The sequence below is a fragment of the Podarcis raffonei genome, chromosome 4 (genome assembly GCF_027172205.1).
Source record: "Podarcis raffonei isolate rPodRaf1 chromosome 4, rPodRaf1.pri, whole genome shotgun sequence".
Lineage (NCBI taxonomy): Eukaryota > Metazoa > Chordata > Lepidosauria > Squamata > Lacertidae > Podarcis > Podarcis raffonei.
Window position 1 is genome coordinate 69,579,179 of NC_070605.1, and position 24,727 is coordinate 69,603,905.

Consider the following 24,727-nt stretch of genomic DNA (forward strand, 5'->3'; position numbering starts at 1 on the left):
GATCAAAACATACTACAGTGGTACCTCGGGTTACATGCGCTTCAGGTTACATACGCTTCAAGTTACAGACTCCGCTAACCCAGAAATAGTACCTCGGGTTAAGAACTTTGCTTCAGGATGAGAACAGAAATCGTGCTCCGGTGGCACGGTGACAGCAGGAGGCCCCATTAGCTAAAGTAGTGCTTCAGGTTAAGAACAGTTTCAGGTTAAGAACGGACCTCCGGAACGAATAAAGTACTTAACCCGAGGTACCACTGTAGTTGGTTTTTAGCTTAACAACAGCACTCACCCAACAGAGCACTACCTGATATTTTAAATCCCTAGAGTTTAGAGAAAAAGTTGCAATGCCGTATTTGGAGGGCTGGTATTAAACCAAATATAAACAGAAAGCCACACTGAAGATATAAACAATTCGTTGTGCATATATTCCCTGCCTCAACAATATATAAATCAAGCTTTTCATGCCACACAAAGTTGCATGATGCAAATTTATCACTGGATTGGAACTGGAGCAAGTTAGTTGCACTTAGTGCCTATTGAATCAATGATAGTTAAGTTAGGTATTGCTAACTTTCCACATTATTTCATGGAACCTAACATGACTTGACTGCTTTTGATCCAAACCATTCATAATTTAAATAGCGCCATCATATTCTGAATTCCACAGACAGGATGAATAAATAACAGCATTATATCATGGTTCTCAAATTTTCCACATGTAAGATGGTTTCTTAATAAAGCTCAGAAACTTCAACTTAGATTGCAAAGTGTAAAACTGGCTTGACTAAGACAGCTTTCAGAAAATAATAAATCAATGAATTATTAAAGGCATTACTAATAAAAGCAAATGTTCCCAATAGTAGCCTTCTAAAGCAGCTTTTCTTTTTTAAAAAAACAAAAAACCTGCTAGATATCGTTCCATATATCTGTACACAGAATCGAGTTAGGCCCTTAATTTTTGAAGATTCTGAATGGAAACAAAATTATTAGTTTCCTGTTACAATTTTTTGTTGTATTTTTACTTTTGGATCCTGCCCTTCCCTGCAAAATACAGGGGTCAGCAAACTTTTTACCCATGGTAGGCAACCTAAGGCCCGGGGGCCGAATCCGGCCCAGTCGCCTTCTAAATCCGGCCTGCGGATGGTCTGGGAATCAGCATGTTTTTACATGAGTAGAATGTGTCCTTTTATTTAAAACGCATCTCTGGGTTATTTGTGGGGCCTGCCTGGTGTTTTTACACAAGTACAATGTGTGCTTTTATTTAAAATGCATCTCTGGGTTATTTGTGGGGCATAGGAATTCGTTCATTATTTTTTTCAAAATATAGTCCTGCCCCCCACAAGGTCTGAGGGACAGTGGACCGGCCCCTGGCTGAAAAAGTTTGCTGACCCCTGGTTAAGAACATACAATAATACAAATATAAACCACAAAACATTTAAAGTATCACTCAAAACATTCAAATATGAACCATTTGGAGATTAAAGGTAAACTTACAGCTGGCATAAGAGCGACTGTCATCCTCACACATTTTATGCAGCTGCTGATATTCTTCTTGTGCTAGCTCAAAACGCTGCTGCTTAATTTGGTAGATTTCTTTTTTGGCATTAAGTGCTTCCTGGGCAACAATTAAATATTCCTTCAACATGCGCTCCTGCTCTCTTCTCCACTGCTCTCTTGGGTCCTCAATCTGTGTGAGTTCTGACGAGGGGGAAAAAGGTGTTCAGATTTGTAAAGTGGCAAAATACATGATCATCATACTAACACACCAATTTGCAACCTACAAAACTGGCAGGCCTCCACATCTATACTGACTTCTAATTTGAAGACAGTTATTTCTAAAATATGTAGTCTAGCCTTCAACTGCCTGATTTGGATGCAACAAAAAACCACCGTTTAGCATTATGTGCATGAGCCTCTTCCTTGCACCTTCTCTAGCAAGTCTGCAAGAGGTCAGAAACATCCACTCTTGTTTTCAAATAACCTCAGAAGAAATGAATTATACTGAGCCATGAAAAGAGATCCAAGCAGTTGTGTTTATAAAGGTTGTCCATCTTATTTCACTGTCACACCTCCATCAAATGCAGCTACCTTATATCTCAGAAACTTTACATCAAATTACACAAAGATAACCTGAGTTCATGGGAGCCATTAACATATTTCATGTTGTCAGAACTGTTTCATTATGTTTTAGCCTTACCCAATACAGTGCTCCTAAATACATTTCTATAGAAATTACTTATGTGCATTAATTTAGGCTTATGGGTGCATTAAAAAATTTAACTGCATTAGTTCCAAGACATTTTTTTTAAAAAAAATCCTTTTACTTACGATTGATATGGTCCATGTAATAAACACCAATCTGTTGATCGTAAACAGTTTCCCATCCTAAAGGCAGTTCATCGCCAACACAGTCAGCAAATGTCAATGGCTTTGTAATCCTATAAATAGCATGAAAAATGGAAATGGGTTAAAAGTGAAGCGTTCAGCTAAGTGACACTACAGTTGCCTATAGAAGTTATAATTTGGGGAAAGCCTTAGAGAGCAAGGATGGGGAACCTGTGCATCTCCTGTTGATGTTGGAATCCAGGTTTCATCAGTCACAACCAACTTGGCCAAAAGATGAGACTAATGGGAGATGTTGTCCAGCAACATCAGGAAAGCCACAGGTTCCCCATTCCTGCACCAAGACTTTGAACATTGAAGCTAGTACTGGTTGGATGAAGCACGTACTATTTCAAGAGGTGGATATTGGAAGATATCTTGTAGAACAAGAGAGGCAAGATTTTCTTTTTGCATTCTAAGCTTAACAGTTTAATTATTGTGGTATGTAGCCCTACAGGTTTTTCCTCTAACAAAAAGGACTGTATTGAAATTCATTGCTATTACAAATTGAGCCTAGTATATGGTTTGTTTTTTGTTTTTGTTTTAGAAATATCAATGCACAAGAAAGTGAGTTTGTTTTCTTCTAAAATCTAGAAGTGAAACATTTACTGACATTAAAGATTTTTTTATAACAAATGCAGTCATTTGTAAAATACCCTAATTTCACATCATCAAAACCTACAACATACATCAACTTGAGCCTTTACATGCAGTTATATTTGTAACAATGGCTGTGGACAGATATGATTTATCAACATTGTTCAAGCATTTTCACATCATACATTTTTGCAGAAAATGCTTGCAAGTTTTAGTTTCAAGATAAAAGAAGACATATCTAACAACTAGAAACTTTTTACTTTCCTAGTAAAAAACAGAAAGAACATTTCCAATTGCATATTTTCATATTTAAAATTGACTCACATACATTTAAAATTGACTCACATACATTGTCAAAGGCTTGGGGAGAATTAGCAAGCATCCCTTCCACCCTGACAATTACAACAAAGGTAGGAATATTGGTTTATTTGTCATGATACAAGTTTCTGTTGCTCTACATCAGGGATGGGGGAACCAGTAACCTGCCACATGCTGGATGCTCACAGGTTCCCCATTCCTGCTCTAAACAATGATTTAAGCTCTTCCTTTCTAAGTGAGAAATCTTTCCTGAACCTACTGTCCACAAGAAAGAATTACAGCGTTTCAAAGTTCCTGTGTTATGGTAACTGATTTTACAGTATTTTGTTTTCAACTTCCCAATCATGTTTTCCCACTAACTCGGGAGTGTCTGGGATTCACCATTACTCACGGCTGCAAGGAATACTGCCTAATTCTACCCCAGATATGTGGGGTGTCTGTGTATTGTTTGGTTCAGAGTCAGACTTCAAAGAAACCCAATAGGTCTCTTAGGGCTTTGCCAGGTCTCCACTATGGACTAGATTTCTGCTCTTGTATTATTTGGCAAGTCACTCACTACATCTCTACCCTACTCAATACTTTACTGACTGATCTGATAAGACACTTTCCTGTTTCCACTCTCTTTCCTTTCTCCAGTCAGCTGTCTGTTCACTGTGTTCATATTAATTTTCAAACCATGATTTCAGGTTAATTTTTTAAAAAAATAATTAAAGTTAACTACAGCTTGTTAATTTGGGTGATAAGCTGTGGTTAGGCAAAAACAGGAGCAAAAGCACCCAAACCAACCTCTGCAGAGGAGGACAGGGGACAATGAGATCAGATGAGGCTATAAACTATAAACTATAGTTTAGTACAGGGATGGAAAACCTGTCACCTTCCATAAGTTGCTGGCTACAGCCCCAGTCATCTCTGTCTACTGGCCATGGGGCTGAGGCTAATGAAACTTGAGAGCCCAGTAACACCTGAAGAGTCACAAGTTCTCCGTCCCTGGTTTTGTCCCTGCTTTCGTATCGCATTCAGACACAGCCAGCCTTCACCACACTGCTTGGCATTCCAGCTGAGCAGCAAAAAAAGCCTAAAGGATACTGCAGAATCTGCATGGAAAATCCTTTAACCAAAGACTAGCAACTCAAATCTTATTTTAAATTACCAAGTCAGCAGACTCACCACAAATGCTCGCTCTCATTGAGGGAATAATTGGCCCTGTGCAGAGATGCCATTGTGAGCTAATGAAGCAACCTGCAGCTCTCTCTTGCACACAGATACCCAGACAGACAAAAGATTTGCTACATCAGTTTTCAAAAGTATTTTGAGAAGTGTTTAATTAAGAGGCTCCAACGTGACAAGCGCGTGCAGGCTGTTTATCAATATTATCTCTTGGCAACAGTTTTTGACATGTCTTCACTAATGAAATTCTAACAAATACACAAATGGAACAAAAGAATACACCTATCTTTAAAAAAACAATGTCAGACTGAAGTTGCATCACTATTAACATTTGCTTCTGGAAGAACTAAAAGGCAAAACTTTTCTGTTATTAAGCATAGATTACATACTAGCTCAAATATTTAATAAGCAAATTCCCCAACAGTATTTGTATTTTTATATTATGAATTATTGGTTGCAGCACATTTACTGTCCATATAAAGGTGTGCATAAATCACAATGACAAAATGTTAGGCTTCTGATTATAATGTTAGTCTTTGTCTGACATTTTTGAAATATTCTCTTTTGTGAACTTGGCAGCTACACTATCCGAAGAGGGAAACAAGGAGTAAAGTTATTCACAGAAAGAGCTGCTTACTGTGCTTTTTTTCCAAGTAACATTTCAGTGCTGGAGGCACTATTAGAACTTCCTTCACCTTTGCAACTACAGCCTGTCTGGCAATACATTCCAATACATTCCAGACTTAAGGGGAAAGCCAGAGTCAAGCTATGCCTCTGTTATGGGCACAATATTGTTTTCCAAAGAATCCGGCCAGCTGTTACTACATAAATATGTATTGTTCCACCTGTACACATTATTCCATTTTCCTTCCAAAGTAGGCTCATACAAATGCTAAACACATAATGGAAGCACCTATGGCTTATTGTCTCAATCCTTGCTAATGGCTTGTTATGGATCTCCACTGTTCCCAATCAACACCATCAACTCACAACACCCACCATGTAAGCCACAATGGGGCTTCACATATATATCTAGGCACATTCATGAATAGAACTAGCACACATTTGATGGTCTCCAACTAGCTGCTTTACTGAATGTGCCTACCATAAACCCTGCCAGCTGAAAAAAAAAGCAGCTATTTATGTTGCATGCTGTACGAAATTAACATACGTTCCACTTGACACAAAGCCTATTTTTCTTTCATTTTTAACACAGTTGTAAATGTTCTTGTGTAGGCAAGTATTAAACAAAACTGACAATGTATATCTCTATTAGAATTCCAATTTATGTAAGTAGTGCAGAACAGAACTACTTCAGTATTAAGAACTTTTGACAATGTTGCAGACAATGTTTGAATTCTCTAATGTTTTGGTAACAAGCATCACATACAGTTATTCCACAAATAAAGTTAACTATCTGTGATGAACAACAGGACTATAAATCATCCACTATTTTAAATATAACAATGCACACATCTTAACAGCTTGACTAGTGAGCAACACTAGTTACCTCTTTCTAGATATAAAGTTTCAAGTTTTACTAGCTATAGATGCAAAAAACATATATATTTAAATGTACACTTGCAAACATCTTAACTGTTACCACTCTGGTTTTATTCTGACATTAGCTAAACAATGATTTTTAGTTTATTTTCTGTATACTGAATACATAATCCAACCAAAATTAAATGTTTTAAAGTTCAAAGTTAAAAGAGAAGTTAGGTACATGTTCTTACCTTTCCCACTAAAATCAATAGAACTTCAAAATCTCTAACCTTGGGCAAATTGTGTTCTAGTGCTTAAAATAAATCTATATAATAGTAATCTTAGTTCTGCACCATTAAAAGTTGAATTCTAAAACCTCTATTAACTATGAAAAAGAAGCCTGTCTGCAATTTTTTGTTTCAATAAAATATTCAGCTTCTGCTGCTCAGTCAGCCTGAAAATAGTCACTAGCCTAATAATCTCATACAAGTTAATAATTGTTCCACAGATGAAATGCAGTAGCACTGGGTCCATTTAAAAAAATGTAGGCTAGTAAATCTTGTAATTTGCAGAGCTGACCTGTGGGCTCAAGAATCCCATCCTTTGGAAATCCTAGTGAACCCACTTCTGGCTTCTGAAATGGGGAGCAGGTATTATCTGGGCTCAAAACTTTAATATTGCTTTTTTTTAAAGGCGAAAAAGAAAAAGAAAACGTAATATCAAGTTCATCTACTTTTCTCCATTGGCACCTCATGAGGAAAAAAGGTTTACTTTTCCAGCATTCTACATTATTATTCTTAAATATATGAAAATGTTGTCAGCCACTAGGAGCTACATTCCTCAACGAATTATACCATCACAATTATGTATTTACATTATCATAGAGAACATTGCTGAAAATGAAATCCACTGAAAAACCTAAGCTAGGGAAGAAGAAGAAGAAGAGTTTGGATTTGATATCCCGCTTTATCACTACCCGAAGGAGTCTCAAAGCGGCTAACATTCTCCTTTCCCTTCCTCCCCCACAACAAACACTCTGTGAGGTGAGTGGGGCTGAGAGACTTCAGAGAAGTGTGACTGGCCCAAGGTCACCCAGCAGCTGCATGGGGAGGAGCAGAGACGTGAACCCGGTTCCCCAGATTACGAATCTACCGCTCTTAAGACTCTTAACCTCTAGATTGTAGGTCTGAGCCCCATGTTGGGCAAAAGATTCTTGCTTTGTAGGGAATTGGGCTAGATGACCCTGGTGATCCCTTTGAACCTTACAATTCTATGATTCTATTATTCTAAGTGGTAATACTTCTACAGAGAGGTTATTTTCATAGGATCCAATATTAGCCACAGTTCCATTCTGTTCCCCCACCGCCAGCTCTACTCTCCCCCTCAATCCAAGTATCATTAAGCTTAAAATAGACATTTCCGTTTCCTCTGATTATTTCCCTTGTAGTTTCCAAACTTCAGAAATGTTTAGTCAGTATATCAGCTTCCCATGTTTGTATTGTAAAAAAAGGATCAGTACCAAGAACTCTCTTCAATAGTGATTACCAACAAACAAAATTTGTCCTTAGACATCAGCTGCTTGTTGGCATTTTTCTGAGAGCTATACATTGCCAGAAGAATGATAAATGAAAGAACTTAAATCTCTATAGCATATCCCACATAGAAGTATTTCACAGAGAGTCCTCAACCTACAGAAAACTCCTTCCAGTAACTATGTAAAACTGCCTACCTAACTTATATAGCTCCTCTATAGCAGAAGCCAATGTGGTATAGTGGTTAGGGACCTGGGCGATCCGGGTTCAACTTGCCACTCAATCATGAAGCTCACCTGGTGACCTTGGGCCAGCCGCAGCCTCTTAACCTACCATACAGAATTACTGTAGGGATTAATTAAGGAGTGGGGTAAGCCAGATACTTCTTGAAGAAAAGGGGGGTGGAAGATACAACAACAACACCCCACCCATCTAGCTGGGTTGCCCCAGCCACTCTGGGTGGCTTCCAACACATAAAGATGTCTCAATACAGGGTTGCCTTCAGCCGTCTTCTAAATGTTTTGGAAGACAGAGAAAGGATAGGTCAGAGGTAAAGACAGTGTGATATTAAGATGGTGTGTGCCAATGATAATCATGAACTTCCCAGGCAACCTGACCACATAGTAAGGCATGGCCCTGGGTCCAAGATGCAATAAATAAGCCTTTCTGCTTACCTGCTCAAGAAAGCTGGAGAGGGGCCAGCCAGATGGAGATATCAGTCTCCAACCTGGCATCCAGAGATCTTCACGTGGTCGCAATTGGACCTGCGCCAGACACAAAACGTGCCTTGCACCTGAGGATATTTGAACACTGCAATTTGTATTTCAATTTGAACTAATGAATTTGGTAAACCATTTGATGGGTGGCATCCTAGCTTACTGTGTACCTCTCTAGGAACTGCTAGCTGTAAAGCTCATGCTTTTGTTCAAGCTAGCAATGCTATCAAACAATTGAGGTGGTACAATGTAAGGAAATAATATCTGCACACTAAAATGGCCCTTGCAAAGGTTCCATCACTGTGAGAAGATATGAAACATTTTACGCTAACACAAACATATTTCAGGGATACAATATTTTTTCAGATCTGATACATTTTGTTAAGAATGGCACAGCTACAAAAACCCCTACTAGGGTCATCATTTTGTGACTCATTATACAGAAATCATAAAATTGACAGTTTGACAAGGTAAATTTGCAAGTTTAGAAACATTAAATTTCTTCTTAACCAAAAGGTACAAAAGGCCAGCAAATGAATTAAATACTATGCATAGCAGTTTGCATCAAAGGTTTCATCAAGCATTATGTCATGGTCTCTTTCAAATGATAGCAATAATATTCCAAGTTTCCGTACCAAGACAAATGCATGCAAAAAAATATCCACTGAGCACACCACATCCAAAATATAGTCAAGTACTCCTATTTGCATAATTATTTTCTGGGTGTACTAAAATTGGATGCCAGTCTGGAAATGTTGTAACAGCTGAATTTTTTAACTGGCAACACCCTTATACCAACATGTTTTTATGTCATATCAGCTATAAATCCAGAGACACAGAACATTTAGTTTCAGGATTAAAATCCTTTTGCGAAATTTACCAATCATATATATATATATGTATGTATATGTGTGTGTGTGTGTGTGTGTGTGTGTTCCACTTTACCAGCTTCTCTTAACTATATGCACCTGGGAATGTTAGGGCAGTGCTTTTTTGTCTATAACGATACAGAGTTGGAGAAAGCTGTTCATATCAAAACACCTAATCAATTAATGGAACTGTCGGTATGTAAGCAATTAGAAAAGGATGCTGTGATTACTAAGTCAGCACGGGTTTCTCAAAAACAAGTCATGTCAGACTAATCTTATTTCTTAGTGGATCAGGGGAATGCTGTGGATGTGATGTATCTTAACTTCAGTAAGGCTTTCAACGAAGTCCCTCATGATATTCTTGTGTAAAAGGTAAGGGTAAAAGGACTCCTGACCATTAGGTCCAGTCGTGACTGACTCTGGGGTTGCGGCGCTCATCTCGCTTTATTGGCCGAGGGAGCCGGCGTACAGCTTCCAGGTCATGTGGCCAGCATGACTAAGCCGCTTCTGGCGAACCAGAGCAGCGCACGGAAACGCCGTTTACCTTCCCGCTGGAGTGGTACCTATTTATCTACTTGCACTTTGACGTGCTTTCGAACTGCTATGTTGGCAGGAGCAGGGACCGAGCAACGGGAGCTCACACCGTCGCGGGGATTCGAACCACCGACCTTCTGATTGGCAAGTCCTAGGCTCTGTGGTTTAACCTACAGTGCCACCCGCGTCAGGCAGTGTTATTATTTGGTGCATTTGTAACTGGTTGACTGATCAAACCCAAAGAATGCTCACCAATGGTTCCTTGTCATCCTGGAAAGAAGTGACAAGTGGGTTGCCGCAGGGTTCTGTCCCAGACCCAGTGCTGTTCGACATCACAAGGTCCCTGGCCAAAGCCATGCAGCTATTGTAGATAGATATCCACTAGCCTCTGATTGTCAATAACTTTGGGTTGCTCATAGTTTGCAGCAATTCATTTATCCAGACAGACTTACAAGCATCTGCCATCATCAGAAGTACAAAGCGTCTTATCTGTGCAAGCTATGACTTCTGCTGATGTAGTGAATGCCTGTGATTATGCCTAGCAATAAAAAGCATAGCTCAGGATCAAAATGCCTGCCACAACTATTTAACTATCTCACTAAAAGTACTTTTTCCAGCGTGCAAGTACTCTCTAAGATAGGCGCTGAGGATCTCAAACCTAGGGGACTCTGCTCAGGCCACACACCCTCACCTGCCTGCCCTGCTCCCACCTTTGAATGTTTCTTCCTTGCTGGAATAAGCCATTCAACTGTGGTGCCTCTTGCTTGCTTGGATGAAGAAGAGTTACGTATGTGGGGAGGAGGTGGATGTGTATATATAGAAACCTCTGTGTGAAGGTAAAAGTCACATTCATTGCTCCTCTACTTTTGCTTCTGGTCCCACCCACCACTGGCATGCAGCCTATGAGGCTGAAAAAGGTTCCTCACCACTGCCAAGGCACCAACTGAAGGAGAAATATTTTGATTTGGAAATGGAAACAGTATGTATATAGCTGTCCGATACATGGAAAGTAGTCTGCCATTCTTCCTGAAGGAACTAGAGCAAGCATACCTTTCATTCCACAACTTATAAATGCTGTATTGGACTTTCTTTTACATATAGTATCTTTACCTGAATACCAGAAAGAACAAATCTGTCCTGCTAAAGAAAAATACAGAAAAAGAAAGGCTGGGAAAACCTTCCAATATGGAATAGTGCTGTTTGTTCAATAAAACATTAAAATGAATCTACAGATAAAACACTTGCCTAGACTCTTCTTAATAATATATTCAATTATTAAGCAATTGGTTTTGAAGTTCAAAATTAGCGTAGCGAAAAGCTGTTTCAGTGCAAGTAGAACAAAAAATGGAAATCCTGCCATATTATGAGCACTATGATTTCTCTGATGTATGTGTGTAAAATATATATAGTTGGATTCATTATAAATAGATGGGATTAATGATGGCATCCTAGATAATAAAAAAATAGTGACAAACATGAGACATTTAAAAAATATTTTCATTAATTTTTCTGTCTCCACCAAAAGTAGACAGCACAGAGCTTTTTCAAGTCCAAGAGTGTATTTTAAATATACATTGTATACTTTTATGCATACTTAAAGCTACAAATTTACAATCCTGCATTTTGAAAGGTTTATTCATGGAAAAGCAAAATAAATGCATTTCCATGGGCAGACACATATTTTCCAGACCAGAACTGTAGATGCTCTGTGATTGATTCTCAACTTTAAAACATCCTTCTGCTTAATAATGGCTCATCTTCACTGCAGTTTTCTATACATGAACTTTGTCCATAAGTCTATAAATCCTCTGAAATATTTATAAACTAATTTCAGAGTACAACCTGTAGAGCAAAACCTATATGAAATAATTTTGCAGTCTCCAGGCCTTTTAGTATTTTGCAAAACCCGCAATGTGCTCATTTAGCTTACAAGACATAGGCAAATGAACAGCTTGATGTGAATCTTAACAAAAATAGATTATCAAATATTGAAGCATGTAACCTAAGCATTCAAGTCAAATCAAAGCCTATTTATTTTTTAAATTTGCATTTAATATTCAGACAAGTTTACACAAATCTTTAATGTCTAGCTTGTACATATGCCAAGGCAGAGATACATCTCAGGCTTACGCAATTTCCCTCCCCTCTTGCCAGCACACGGGAAAATTTACTGGATTCTGGTTATATAAATGGCTACATAAGTAGGCCCTACTCAGTTCAGTATGAAAAAGGACAGAGATTCTTGTCTTCAGTCTCTGTCCCACATTAAAATGTTCTACACACAGCAGGAAAGAAAGCTCAGTAGTGTGCCCTGCTGTGTGTACAGCCTGAATGCTAAGAAAACTGTTTCCAAAAACAGTGAAAGAAAAGGAGCATGTACAAAGAGAATTCACCAAGGAGAATGAATCTTTAAAAGAGCTAAAAATGTCATTTTATTTGCTTTTTGAAATCTTGGTACTATTTCAAGATACTATTATTTGTTGTTTTTTGGCCCGGTGGCTAAAAAAGTCTACATAAGTATATTATTTTAAAAAGAAGGAACACGAAGCACAGAAACACATTATTTGATGGTGAAACTGAAGTATGTCTATTGTACTAAATAGTTTTTAAAAATTAAGTTTAAAAGTCATCTAGCTATAGCATTAGAACTCTACTATCTATCTGCAAATGAAATCCTAAATGAAATCCTTAGAACTGGAGAAAACAACTTGAATAATACTGCATACCAGTTTTTGTAAGCTCGCCTATGTTGTAGCAGGATACTCAAGTGAAATTCAGAATGACAGATAAAGTTATTCATATCAAATTAATCACCACTTTCACAACAAGTTCCCTAACCAGTTTCGTGCCTGAATGGCATATGAGAATTTGAGAAGTGTGTCCTAGCACAAAAGGAGTCCAGAATAAGAATGATTTCCATTGCAAAACAGTTTGGATATACAAGAATGACACTTAAAGGGAGCTGGGATTGTGCAAAATATTCTTCATCATCTAATCCACAGCTGTATTAAATTGGCATATATCACCATCTCTTTTCCCATCCTCTTAAGCAGAGATGGGCACACTGGCAGGATCTTCTACGTTTTACTAGAACCCCAGGATAAACTAACCAGAAACAGGTGTAAAAGGGATAAAACAGTATTCTCAGCATTAAGGAACAGGGTGCCTCTAAGCTAAAGTTACCAGATTTTTTTCAATGAATCCGGGGACACTTTTCAACTTCAATAGGAATGATAGGATTTTGTCAGGGGACTGATTTGTAAATCCAGGGACTGTCCCCGGGAAACAGGGACGTCTGGTAACCTTACTCTAAGCACAAACTGAATTCAGAAAATTGTTTTCAATACAGTGGTATCTCTACTTCCGTGCACCTCTTGTGACGTATCCTTTGGGATACGCACGCGGCAAACCCGGAAGTATTTTTCCGGGTTTCGCCACATGCGCATGCGCAGAAGCGCTCTACCACGCTGTGCGTATGTGCAAAAACGCTCTACTGTGCTGCGCGCATGTGCAGAACAGGCACCTCCAGCTGTGGAAACCTTGAAATCCAACCAGAGCTCTGGAACGGATCCTGACTGCAACTGGAGGTACCACTGTACTAGAACTGAGTTCGCAGTCCTGTCAAACATCACTCCACTCCTGGTGCCCTGCATCCTCCAAGTTTTCTTCATCCCAACAACCTCAATTAGGAGAGAAATAAAACTCCTGTTCCATGCACTAGCATACGAGACCAGGGTAGGCTACAAGGTGACCTCCAGATGTGTTGGACTACACTCACATTAGCCCCAATCAGCATTATCAATAGTCAGGGAGGTGCGAGTGGAGATCTGGAAGGTCCACATTGGGTACACCTGTGTTAAGTGGTGCAAGCAGAATGACATTCACTTAGACTCTTCCCCCTCTCTTCCTCCTGCATGCCCCCTAAATACAAAGCATATTTGGGGACAGTGGGGGGCAAATTTGGAAGGAGAGGGAAGAAAAAGTCCTGTTGTACAAGTGAAGTCACTCTGCTTATGCATTTATTTAGTTGAAAACTACGCATATTTTGCCAATTAAAACTATTACTGATTAAGGTTGTTTTTATCATTGAGAGACTTTCACACTTCTGAAGTTTTAAGAGAAGCTTCTGAGGTTTCCAAGCCCATAGCTCTGTACAGCATGTACTTCCACACAGAGAGCTGTATCAGCTACAAATTAAGCAGGTGCTTAAATACAATACTAGTTTCACTAAGCCATCATCTAACATCTTCATTCAGTTTGCAAACAAGGAAGACGGTTCTCATTTTCATCTGAATTTTGGTGCAACCTTCAATTATTTCATGTGTGTTAGCATGCTATCAGTACTTGTGTAATAGTGTGTGTGTTGTGTGTGTGGAATTTCATAGCTCATCCCTGCCAAAAGTGGTCTGAAATTACCATCAATCACCTGATCGGCAGTGACCTCAAATCCTGGTGAGATGTAGATGGAACCCAAGCCATGCCTGCAAAGAAACATTTTTACTTTCAGGCTGCAAAAGAAAATGAGCCGCCTGTTGTCAGGAGCTAAGGGAGCCCATTGCTGTTCTTCACCCCGATTTAGCTCCTGGGTTGGTAGAGTATTTAAATTATGTTAGAAGCAATTTGAAATACTATTTTTAAAAAACACCTTGCAATGCCTTCTATACATCCAAACGAACTTTATATTACGCTTCTCAAATGCTGGTTCCTTATGCCACAGGGCAAACTGCTTTTGAAATCACAAGGATTTTCAGCAAAGCAGTGATATAGCAAGACCTGCTTTTCAAAACAAAATGTCCCACGAAAGATGCTCAAAGTAGCTCTTTGAATCCTTGCCATAGATTTGTTTATTAGAGCTAAACATGGAAAACCTGATTACAAAGTTTGTGTTGAAAAATTAAAATTATTTGAAAATTTGGCTAGTGCCCTTCGTTCATTATTAATACAAAAAGAAACTGCACACATTTTTACTGTTTTGTGAAAAACAAAAGCACAACATTTCATGGGTTTACTTAACATTCCATGCGTATTTCTGGTAAAGTAGTTTTGGCTGATATTCAAGCTCTCCAGTTATGAAAACACAATTCAGTATAGGAAAACACACAGATATTTCTTCTTTCATAGGAATGCATAATACTCACAAACATTCTTTCTTGGAAATGTAGATAAAAGGTTTATGACTAGTTTCTAAATGACAACATACTCAGCTTTCCTTTTTAAAAAATCAAACAAGAACAGATGTAATCTTATTAAACCAAGTGCCTGTTAAAATTTAATCTATAGAAATAATAATGTGACAAATGTATAGTGCCACATAGCATTTTAAAAAGAATTAGGGTCACAAGATCAAGCAATCTACAAAAAGCAGTCTACAGATTAAAGTGATGGGAATGAGTGCTGAAGACCACTCCCTGCAAGGCCGTTTCCACCTGGCCTAGGGGCAGGGGCCCAGACTCAACCTGCCTGGAGGATGCAGACCATTTAGATCCCTTCGAATCTGGATTCAGGCCTCATCATGGGACTGAAACTGCCTTGGTCGTGCTGGTCGATGATCTCTGGTGGGCTAGGGACAAGGGTAAAAGCTGTGTCCTAGTTCTGCTGGATCTCTCAGTGGCCTTTGATACCACTGACCACGACATCCTTCTGGACCGGCTAGAAGAGCTGGGAGCACTGTTATTCAGTGGTTCCATTCCTTCCTCAGGGGGATGAGTGTTCAGACCTCTGGGCTCTCAATTGTGGGGTGCCTCAGGGCTCCGTCATCTCCCCCATGCTTTTTAACATCTATATGAAGCCGCTGGGAGAGATTAACAGGAGGTTTGGGCTGGGTGTTCATCAGTATGTGCATGATACCCAGCTCTACCTCTCTTTTAAATCAGAACCAGTGAAGGCACTGAACGTCTTGTGTGAGTGTCTGGAGGCGACTGGAGAATGGAAGGCGGCTAACAGATTGAGTTTGAATCCTGACAAGACAGAAGTACTGTTTTGGAGGAACAGGGGGCAGGTGGGTGTAGAGGACTCCCTGGTCCTGAATGGGGTAACTGTGCCCCTGAAGGGCCAGGTCCACAGCCTGGGAGTCATTTTGGACTCACAGCTGTACATGGAGGTGTAGATCAGTTCTGTGTCCAGGGCAGCTGTCTACCAGCTCCATCTGGTACACAGGCTGAGACCCTACCTGCCCGCGGACTGTATCACCAGAGTGGTGCATGCTCTAGTTATCTCCCGCTTGGACTACCGCAATGCGCTCTACATGGGGCTACCTTTGAAGGTGACTTGGAAACTGCAATTAATCCAGAATGTGGCAGTGAGACTGGTGACTGGGAGTGGACGCCAAGACCATATAACACTGGTCCTGAGAGATCTGCATTGGCTCCCAGTACATTTCCGGGCACAATTCAAAGTGTTGCTGCTGACCTTTAAAGCCCTAAATGGCCTCGGTCCTGTATACCTAAAGGAGCGTCTCCACCCCCATCGTTCAGCCCGGACACTGAGGTCCAGCTCCGAGGGCCTTCTGGTGGTTCCCTCACTGTGAGAAGTGAGGTTACAAGGAACGAGGCAGAGGGATTTCTCGGTAGTGTTGCCCACCCTTTTGGAACACCCTCCCATCAGATGCCAAGGAAATAAACAACTATTTGACTTTTAGAAGACATCTGAAGGCAACTCTGTATCCGGAAATTTTTAATGCTTAATGTTTTACAATTTCTTATGTGCTGTAAGCTGCCCAGAGTGGCTGGGGAAACCCAGCCGGATGGGCAGAGTATAAAACAACAACAACAACAATGGAGGCAGTGGGTTAACAGGAAAATAACTTAATTATTGAAGTTATTCAGATTTAGTTATAACAACATTTGAAGACCAGTGAGTTGTACCAACAGCTTCAATGAAAAGGAGAGGATAGGTCTGAAGGAGAAGTAAGCACACTGGCACTCTGGAGGCACTCTGGAAGACAGTTCCATGCATAAAACACAGCAAAACCGTCATCTATGAAGAACTTTAGATGGCTTAGGGGAGCAATAGGTGGTCAAGATAAGGGAACAGATGGAGATGTATATGAAAACTAGAGAGATAAAGAAGGCAAGGCCTACATGGTTTTAAAAGCAAGGATAAGAAGCTTGAATAGGATTCAGGAATGGACAGGAAGTCAGTGTAAGGTTTTAAGGAAGGGCATTACAAAGAGGTAGTGAATGATTCTGGCAACAACAGAGGTGAATGCTTTGTCAGCAAGTTGCTGGAAAAGCAGTTGACCCAGGTGAGAGAAGGGAAAACCAGAGGAGGAAATTATGTAGTAATCAAGGAAAGATATGACCAGGGTGAGGACCAGAGGGTTGTTGTTGCTTTTTGTTTGTTTGTTTTTGCTGAATCAAGCAGCAACAGCCATGTTTTTATAACGGGAAACACACCATAGTTTGACAATGGACTAGACGTGGGAAGCACAGGAAGCAGTTTCTGCTACATGCCTGCTCAATATTTCAATGGGTAAGTAAAATGAGCAAAGGAAATAAGAGCTTGGAAAATGACAACAAAGCAGAAATATGTCTAGGTGGAAATATTAAAAGCAGCTGGAGATATGAAACTTGGGGAAGGCCGAGAGCTTGGGGGCAAAGTAGTAGAAGTGTCATCAGCGTGTAGGTGGTACAAAATCACTGGATGTGGGCAGGCCACTCAGGCAGCGCATGCAGCAAGGGCAGCTCACACTTTTCAGCCAGAGGGATGCATTCAAAAACTCAGCCAACCTTGCAAGGGTCATATGGACTCTTTCTCATAATTAAACACAGGTGCACACATGCAACCCCCACTACAGTGATAGGTTGAGAAGAGATATTTCAATGTCTCCTCTCAGCCCTGTGCTACGACAGCGCAATTTCTTAACCGTTGGACTGGGCAGAGTAGAAAGGTTTGAACTTCTCATCTGAGATCTGTGCTGTGATGGAGACTCAGATCACAGACAAGAAACTGTGACTGAACTCACTGGGTTGGCAGAACTCATCAAACTGCTTTATGGCCTGACCCAGCTTGTAGGCACACCACTCCTCATAAATGCAGAGGGAAGTGGAGAGGGCCAGGAACACTTTCCTGAAGAACTCCAATGAAGCAAAAGGAAAGTAAGAGCTTCCCAGTAGGAAAACATTCAGAAGGTGCTCAGGCAGATCAAAAGAGGCCCAACTGAATCACAGAGATGTTGTAAAAAGACATGCAACAAAACAGAATTCCCTGTTTGCCAAGGATGGCAGGGTAGGACAACCCACTCTGAGCTTTCCGTTACTTGATATTAGCTACAGGTGAACTCTCCTTAATTTTTTCATTCCTGACATGCAGTGTGCTAGGAATTGGAATTGAAAAACAATGGCACTTGGGACCACTGCAGCAGCCCTTGCTATTACTTTTATTAAGTTCTGAAATGCAGCACTACTTTAGTCCTTATGTGCTACAGTGAGTATCAAGATGACAGAAAAAGCGGATGGGGGAACTGCCTTCTCTCTGCTCTTCACCAATTTTCCCGTTTAAGATTAAGAATTGGGAAGGGAGGGGAGGGCTAGTGGAGGCTAGGAGTAGGGCAACCAGAACACCTGCCCCCAATCCATGTGTGTTTGTGTCCTGGAATTTTGCCTGTCCATTGAGATGACCTTTTAAAAAATCCAGAAGTTAGTTTACAAAACCAGGCTGGAGCAAATTTTGACAGCACCCCTAATCAGTATGCATCTCAAAAGAAGGCAGGTGAATTGTCTCTGCAAGTATTTCTCAAATAGATCATAAAAAGCATATTATAGCTAGCTTCCTTCTGAAACAAGTCTTTTCCTGACATTTTTTCCCTTCAAATATTTCTTTTCTTTGATCTATCTAGGCAAACATGGTTATAATTAGTTTAGTAGGATCCATAAAAGCATATGATAAAATAGGAACTCTGCCTGCATATACCACAGGAATCATAGTCTTAGCCCTAGCCCACATGCCGTCATGGGAAATCCTGCTGACAGTTAAGGAGTTCTGCCAAAAGATATTGCTTGTTCTATTTTCCTTTTAGCACCAGCATACAATAGTCACAAACAGGAGCAAGATCTTTAAAACAAAATACAAAAAAAAAAAAAAAAGCTTGACAGTACATTAATTCATAAATGCTTTGGCAGCATCTATGTGATCTTCCAAACATGACTATGATTATTTTAATTTTGATTGTGCTGTATTGTTTCTTTGATGTTTGCTGCCCTTGAAGTGTAATAAAACAAACAAATAAATATGAATGAAATTTTTAGCATGTGTGCACAGGGATCAATGTCAAAAGCTATAAAAATAAACTTTGCATTCTTGCATCCACCACAGTCATGATGTTTTCAAAGGCATAGTAAGTAACATGTTTTCTGTAGCACTTCCCATGTGTAAAGCAACTTAATGCAACATTATCTCAATCATGCAATTGTACAAAGTGTTACTATTTTCTAATTTGTAAACATAGGAAAATAAGTGATTACAATTCATCCCAAGTCTTCAGCTGAAATGCAGTTTGAGCTCCAGTCTTCTAGACTCAGTTTCAATGTTTTATCCATTCAACCATGCTGGCTCTAGACAAAAAAAAAGACCTGCAGCTTTTTGACAAGTAAACTCACTACATAAAATCACTGACAACTGTTAAGAGGGTGTGTTTAGCTTCTTTTGTCACTGGTACTAATAGTGCCTAAGTTTAAATACTATTATCAGTTCAATTTCATGCATATTTTATCAGAAGTTAGGCCTACTAATTTCTACAGAATAAACTTTCAAATTACAATGCGTAGGATTTCAGGCTTAGAAATAACATTTTTAAAACTTGTTCAAAGTTTCCTAAAAGTAACATGTTTGTGACCTTTTTGGTTGTTCTTATTAAAGGTACTATGTAACTGTAGACTCGAGTTTTTTCTTATGCACCAACACAACCTTTGCTTTTAATGTTAGAGGTTTGGAAAAGGTTTTTTTTCAGCAAAAGAAGCTGACAGCTTTCTATTATAGAGAGGGAGCCAAAGAACCCTTCTGCTTTTTGATGATTAAAGCTTCATTCAATAAATATACAAAGACACATCAGGATACTGATTGGTCCCAAAACAATTTTAGTAACAATACTTATTAATGTCGGAATACAAGCTGGTATGCCTTAAAAATGCTGCATTTGCCATAACCTCTAAAAGAAACAAAATGTCACAGAACAGAGCCAGAATGAACTGTTGCAATACCGTTGTTTTAGATTTTATGTCCAGGACACAACACCTAAGCATTATTGGGGGCAGGGGGGATTTTCTACTCTTATTAAGTAAAACAACCTAATAACACGTTACCCATGCAAAGCTGAGAGACTGCTAAGTCCTGCCTGCTTACTAATTTACTGTTCAGAACAGAGGCAATCCTTCTCACACAGAAAAAAAAAAGATTTACAGGGGCACCTAGGTCAGAATCCGTTGCTGTTATCAGACAGAGGTATAGGAATTCAAGCCACAATCTGCTAAAACAAGATAGTGAAGGGAGAAGGAAAGAAAACAGCCCTGGCTTCACGGCACTGCGAAGGCGAAAATGCCCCCCGCCCTGCCCCATCTCCTGCGAGTGAGAACAATGAGGCGCGCTCAACACTATTCTCGCCAGCCTCCCCTCCCAAAAAATGACACGGGACAAAATGGAGTTGCGGTGTGATCCCCGGAACCGGGAACGACCATCCCTAAACTTGCAAGGAAGGAAGGCGACTCGGGGAAAGAGCGTGAAAGGGGGGTGGCCCTTGCTCCGAATTAAAATCGCAGGCCCCTCCAGATGCTCTTTCCCTGAGCCTAGACCTTCCCTTCCGACGACCATTTCTGCAGGCCCCGCCGCCTTCAAGCAAGGGCCGTCCCAGGACACGGCGGGGCTGTTGCTAAAGGGAGCCTCCATTCGGAGGGAGGATAAGGGGCCTCCTCGCCCTTCCTGACCTGTCCCGGGGGTCGATCCACGACGTCTGCCGGGTGTTGTGGTCGATATAGAAGACTCGCCCATCATAGTCCCTCGCTTCCTCCCAGCCGGCGGGCAAAGGCAGCTCCGAGTTCTCCCGGCCACGCGGCGCTGCCGGCTGCCCCATCCCTTGCCCCATAGCGGCTGGAGCCTGTTGCTGCGGCGGCGGCGGCGGCGGCGGCTGCTGCGGTGGCTGTTGTTGCTGGCGCCGCCGCCGCCCTCCGCTCAGCCACGGCATGGCCCCGGCGGGCCGGAGCCTGGGCGGCAAGCACTCCCCTTCCAGCAGCTGCTCTGCGGCCGCGGCGCCCGGGCTGCCCTGCGCCGCCTCCAGCACGGACTAGCGAGCGGCCCGGCCTGGTGGGACACAACTGGGGCGGCTCCCCGGGTTGCAGCAGCAGCAGCGACGCCGCCGCGCCGGGCTCTTCATCCTCTCGCTTTCCCGCCTCCACACCCCTGGTCGGGCCCCGGGACGAGCCCTGCCGCCGCCGCCGCCGGCTCCTCTCGCCCGAGGAAGAGCGAGAGCGCCGCCACCGCGAAATTCCCGCCCTTCCTTCCTCCCTCTCGGCCTCCCAGCAGCCCCCGAGAGCGGCCTCCTCCAGCAGCTCAGCCTCGCAGACCCGTCGGCTCCCTGAGCGCCATCCCGCCGGCGCCTGCCCCCGCCATCTTTCTCCGCTCGGGCAGGGAAAAAAAGGAAACCCCAGCGAGCTCCCTCCGCCTCCCGCTCCGCCCCGTCGCCTCTTCTCCGGCGCGGCGGCAGCAGCAGCAGCAGAGCTGCTCCCTCGTGAGGGAGTAAGAGGGGGAACTGGCCTGAGAGGAATGAAAGGACTCCGCTCTGAAATGGGGTCTGAAAGGACGAGAGGAATGAATGCAGCTGAGAGCTGTGTGGGGTTTCTTTTTAAAAGTTAAAACAAAAAATACGCTTAAGGCAAAGTTGGGCAGGTTCTCCCCCCCCCCCGACGTTTGCGCTCAAGAGCACATTGCTTGGAATCATGTTGCCAGGGACACTGGTCGTATATCAGAATGAGATGCAGGTATCCTTGCAAACGAAGGGTGCTGGTATCCTTGCAAACGTGTGAAGAGGCCCACTGATGCCAGGGATGCCAACTTGAAGAAAATGTTGAGGTTGAAGCAATCACATCATTTGAATTAAATAAAAAAATTCCTTCCAGTAACACCTTAGAGACCAACTAAGTTTGTTATTGGCATGAGCTTTCATGTGCATGATATGTATCTGGAAGGAATTTTTTTATTTTGTTTCGACTATGGCAGACCAACACAGCTATCTACCTGTAACTAGAACCATTTGAATGGCAATGACCATTAACTTAGGGGGGCTCAAATCTTTTATTGGGGAGAACCTCAGCCGCTAGGACAGGGGTCAGCAACCTAAGGCCCATAGGTCACAAGCGGCCCATGAGGGTCGTTTAACTGGCCCATGGACCCTCGCTGCCCGCTCGGAAACCCCCACCGCCTGCTCAGTTGGCTCCCATGCACCGAACTAAACCACTGCGGAGCACAGCGGGGGACCGCCTTCCGCAATGCTGGCTGGCTTCCCATTGGCTGCAGGAAGCTCCTGCAGCCAATGGGAAGCTGCACACACCTCTGCGCTGGAAGGAGCGCCAGAAATAGCGTTTGTGCATGCATACGCGCACTGCAGTGTCTGTGGGACTGTGAACTGGCCCAAGCCACAAAAACTTTGCCGATCCCTGCTCTAGTCGTTGGCTCCTACGCCTGATGCTGAGGCTCAAGGCACACTTTATGCATAGCCCTGTACAGTACGCATCTAGTTGGAAACAAGTGCTCTTCCTGTGGACATGTTCCCTTTTAACAATACTGCATGGAATTGCAGCCCAACATGCACAAGCAGGGAGGCAGAACCTGGCACCCTCCAGGAGATTCCCAACACACACACACACACAACATGATTCATGGGGGGGGGGTCTGTGGCCTAACAACATCTGGAGAAGAAGCACAATCTCCCCATCGCTCAGCCAAAGTGAAGGACAAGAAGAAATGAAGAGCCAAGCTGAGTCTGGCTGAAGTACCAGTCTCTTCCAGCATCCTGTTCTCATAGTGGTTGAACAAATGCCTATGGGAAGCCTGCAATAGTCCTTCATGGGCGTAGCTGGGGAGGGGCAGCTGCCCCCTAAGTCAATCAAAATCAATACAATCAATACAAATCTGAGGTTCTGTCCCTCCTAACAAAAGCCTACCCCCCTCATAAAAATCCTGTCCAAGTCCATATGGTACTCTGTCCACTTGCAGTTCACAGAAACTGGTATTCAGGACCCTATTCCCAGCATTAAGAATGGAAAGCGTAATGCCGGTGGACAACAAAAGAGATTTAAAGACGCTTTCAAGGCAAATCTTTTAAAAATGCAGTATGTATAAACACAGATAACTGGGAAACACTGGCCTGTGAACACTCCAATTAGAGAATAGCCTCTAGCAAACATGTCATGGACTTTGAAGAAGCCCAAACTCAGGACAAAAGGGAGAAATGAGCTAAGAGGAAGGCACATTTGGCAAACGCTCACCGTGATCAACTCCCGCCCGAAAAACTGTCCCCACTGTGGAAGGATCCATGTCACTTTTGGACACACCATTAAGACCATATTCATGGGAGACAATCTTACTTGGCAACAAGTGTTCACATAAGAAGCAGAGGCGTAGCAGGGTCAAGTGGTACCCAGTGCAGGAAAGCTTGCCCAGAGTTGCTGAGCTTTTTTTAGGAACGGTCCCCCAAAGTTGTGTGGCTTGCGGCGTGGGATCTATGGGGGTGCGAGCGTCAAGGACACGGGTCAAAGAACCGCCACGGCGGTGCAAGCACCACCAACGAGGGTGAGGGAGCCGCCATGAGGATGCAAGCCCCACGGATGGGTGAGAGAGCTGGTGCGGGGATACGAAAGCTGCCATGGGGGTGTGAGCACCGCTGATGGGTGTGAGCACTGCCAATGGGGTTGCAAGTGCCACCGCGCCGATACGAATGGTGAGGATTTTGTCACACACACCCTTAGGGATGACACCTGGGGTGGCCCACCCACCCCCACCCCCACCCCCCTTGCGACACCCCTGCAAAGATTCAGAAGGATACCTGCTTCCAACAGTGGAGGTGGAATATAGCCATCATGACTAGTAGCCACTGACCACCATGGGGGCGTATAGGTATTGTTACTATGCTGCATATTTTTATGTTTTTATATTGTAAACCTCCCTGTGATCCTCAGATGAAGGGCATTATAGACATTTAATAAACAATCATTATTATCTTCCATTAACTTATTCTACACACACACGTACAATTGATATAAGCTTTTTCACAATGGTCTATATTGCAGTTATCTCTGACTTTGCAAACTTGCATGCCAATACTAACTATATTTACTCAGAAGTGAGTTCAGTGCAATTTACTCCCAAGTAAGTATACACAGCATTGTAGCCTTGGAAATGGCAAAGAAGCCAGCACCCTTAGTAATTATATTAAGAAGACAGAGGGAGGCTGATTTCATCCAAAGTAGGGTTTGAGGTGGACCTTGTGGGTTTCATTTAAAACAAAAAAACAAAAAACCCTCTACCTTTTCTCTCATAATTAGAGCATTGGTTTCCAGGTTCTTTACCCTGGTCTTTAACCACAGTGTTGTCTGTGGAAAAAAGTATGGCTGAGTCATAGCTGATCTGAGGTTGCAGAAACCACAAAATAGAACCACAGTATAACTACAGTATATGTGAAGAGTATTTGTCAGTGAGAAAAAACAGTCACGCTGTTCATCCCCTGCATATCTCATGTAGATTTTCTCCGCCTGCACAAAACATGCAAATCATATTTGATTACTGAAATGTCTAGTCTGCCCCAACTTGAAGATGAGAGCAACAATAAATACATACATATACAGTAGTACCTCCGGTTGTGAACGGGATCTGTTCCGGAGCTCTGGTCGGATCCCGAGGTTTCTGCAACCGGAGGGACCACTTCTGCGCATGCGGCAAAAACCCATAAATATACTTCCGGGTTTGCTGCTTACGTATCCCAAAGTTTACGTAACTGAGGGATACGTAAGCGGAGATATGACTGTATATGTATGTGTGTGTGTGTGTGTACACACACACACACACTGGAGAGCTGGTGTGTTGTGGTTAGAGTGTCCGACTACGATGTGGGAGACCATGGTTCAAACCCCCAGTCAGTCGTAAA

The 24,727-nt window shown here is 42.2% G+C and overlaps 1 protein-coding gene across 5 annotated transcripts in view; it reads right to left on the reverse strand.

The window, feature by feature from the left end:
- The window catches only part of WWC3 (WWC family member 3), a 62,412-nt gene extending 41,169 nt beyond the window's left edge, over positions 1 to 21,243 (reverse strand). For 2 of the 5 annotated variants that reach the window (XM_053387251.1, XM_053387249.1), the window contains exons 1-3: positions 20,517 to 21,241; positions 2,329 to 2,438; positions 1,495 to 1,698 (exon numbers count right to left, since the gene is read on the reverse strand). In XM_053387251.1, coding sequence (XP_053243226.1) covers positions 1,495 to 1,698; positions 2,329 to 2,438; positions 20,517 to 20,773 — 571 coding nt within the window. In that variant the 5' untranslated portion in view covers positions 20,774 to 21,241. Of the gene's footprint in view, positions 1 to 1,494; positions 1,699 to 2,328; positions 2,439 to 20,516 lie in introns of those variants that run through there. The other 3 variants (XM_053387250.1, XM_053387252.1, XM_053387254.1) reach the window with 3 other exon arrangements.
- Positions 21,244 to 24,727: the final 3,484 nt, after the last annotated feature.